The sequence below is a fragment of the Papilio polytes genome, unplaced genomic scaffold (assembly GCF_000836215.1).
Source record: "Papilio polytes unplaced genomic scaffold, Ppol_1.0 DF821400.1, whole genome shotgun sequence".
Lineage (NCBI taxonomy): Eukaryota > Metazoa > Arthropoda > Insecta > Lepidoptera > Papilionidae > Papilio > Papilio polytes.
The window spans coordinates 3,586,889-3,588,862 of NW_013527804.1; the positions used below are offsets into that span (position 1 = coordinate 3,586,889).

The window sequence follows — 1,974 nt, forward strand, 5'->3', positions numbered from 1 at the left end:
CTGCAGCTGCATCAGCAGGCTGTTGGCGGACATGGTCCCGTCCACGTGCAGCTTGCTCAGCGCCGCGCCGCAGTCCTTGTTCATTGCTTCTAGAATATCCCTGGAATATAGAAATTATAACTTTTTGTAATCTATACTATTATAATAAAGCGTAAACACACAATTCTTTGTTGCCTAAGATGTCAGCAATTACAGCATATTTTTTAATAATTCCTTTGTAATAAAAAGCCCTACACTTACGTCAAGCTTTAGGCTATATATTTTCGCGCCAATAAACTTAAGGAATAAAAATTTTGGATAAAATCCCTAATATAGGAAAGAGACCATAAGTTGCTGCCAACATTAAGGAAACAAGATTGCTAAGGTTTGTCATGTCATGTCAGTTTGATATTTGCTATTGATAATTTGACAAATATGAACGATAAAATGTTTTTTTTTTTAATTCCAGGCGGATGAAGTCGCATGGGAACAGCTAGTGCTTCTAATATTTTTGTGTAATGTCACATTATGTTTATGTCCAATAAATAAAAAAAAATCAAACTATAGGCGTATTTACAACCATAAATCAAGCTTTTTAGTAACGTAAATGTGGGAAAATAATCTCTTAAAATTTAACATATCTCGATGTTTATAACAAACTAGCTGTTCCCGTGCGGCTTCATCCGCATGAAATTAAAAAACTTTATCTATACTAAAATTATAAAGAGGAAAGATTTGGATTTTTCTATTTTTGTATGTATTGAAATAACACAAAAACTACTGGGCCAATTTTAAAAAATCTTTCACCGTTAGAAAGGTAATTTATCTGTAAATAACATAGGATATATTTTTTAATTTCACGCGGGCGAATTCGCGAGCAACAGCTAGTTTTATTTTCATTTGTATAACTTTCAATGTTATACTATTGGTTAGTAGTTTTTGTCCCTTTCACGTATGATACCTTTTTCCAATTTATTTACTCTCTCAGTTTAATAGCGTGAAAATATATAACCTAAAGAGTGTCGTAAGGGTTTTAATTAAAAATAATAAAAAAAAACAGACGAATTAAGTACCTCATTCTATTGGGAAATCAGTCAAAAAATATACTGTAAGTGACATCCCACATAACTGTTTTTACGCTTTATTATATTAGTATAGATATAAACATAACATAGATCAAAATTAGAATTCTGGAAGTAAAAGGTGGAGAAAACTGACTTAATTTTAGGTACGTTTTTCGATATTTTTTTTATATAATCAATATCGGCAACAGGTAGTCACATTTTTTTGGTAATAAAAACAATAATCCTTATAGATATGTCTTGTAAAACAAATATCTCACCTAGTTTGGAAGCAGACCGCTTCCAGCGCCGCTCTGATGATGTGGTTCTTTGTCGTAAAGGCTGTTAAACCGCAGATTATCCTGAAATTATACATTTAACAATCTTAATAAATAAATCCTTCATTTTTGAAGAATTTACATGATTTTTTTTAAATTACATCATAATACTAACCACAGTTTTTTTTTTTTTACTTGTAAGGAAATAATGGTTGTTAAAATGGATTTTGCAGAAGAGAATATCTACTTTCAGTTTGTCCCCTTCCCTGTCAATTATAGATAACGCATTTACAACTGTCTATGGGCAATTATAAGAATTTTTAGCGAATAGCCACTTGCATGTGCCTATACTAGCTGTTGCTCGCGACTTCGTTCGCGTGAAACTAAAATAATAACAATAAAAAATATAGCCTATGTTACTCAGATAACGTAGCTCTTTAATAGTGAAAGAATTTTTGTGTGAATACGACCCAAATCACTTTTTATAATCTTACTAATATTTTAAATGCAAAAGTTTAGATGGATGGATGTTTGTTAGAGTTTGTAGCCTAAACTGCTGAACGGATTTTAATGAAATTTGCCATAGTTGTAGAAGATAGTCTGGAAGAACACATAGGCTACTTGTTTTTGTTTTTTTTTTTTAATTCTACGCGGAC

General features: G+C 31.3%; 1 protein-coding gene across 1 annotated transcript in view; it reads right to left on the minus strand.

Annotated features, from left to right (window-relative positions):
- LOC106108713 (putative glycerol kinase 3) overlaps positions 1 to 1,974 on the minus strand; it is an 18,933-nt gene that overhangs the window by 6,113 nt on the left and 10,846 nt on the right. Inside the window, exons 8-10 of the mRNA XM_013289973.1 lie at positions 1,603 to 1,616; positions 1,322 to 1,402; positions 1 to 100 (exon numbers count right to left, since the gene is read on the minus strand). The exon at positions 1 to 100 is cut by the window's left edge and continues 4 nt beyond it. Coding sequence (XP_013145427.1) covers positions 1 to 100; positions 1,322 to 1,402; positions 1,603 to 1,616 — 195 coding nt within the window. The remainder of the gene's footprint in view (positions 101 to 1,321; positions 1,403 to 1,602; positions 1,617 to 1,974) is intronic.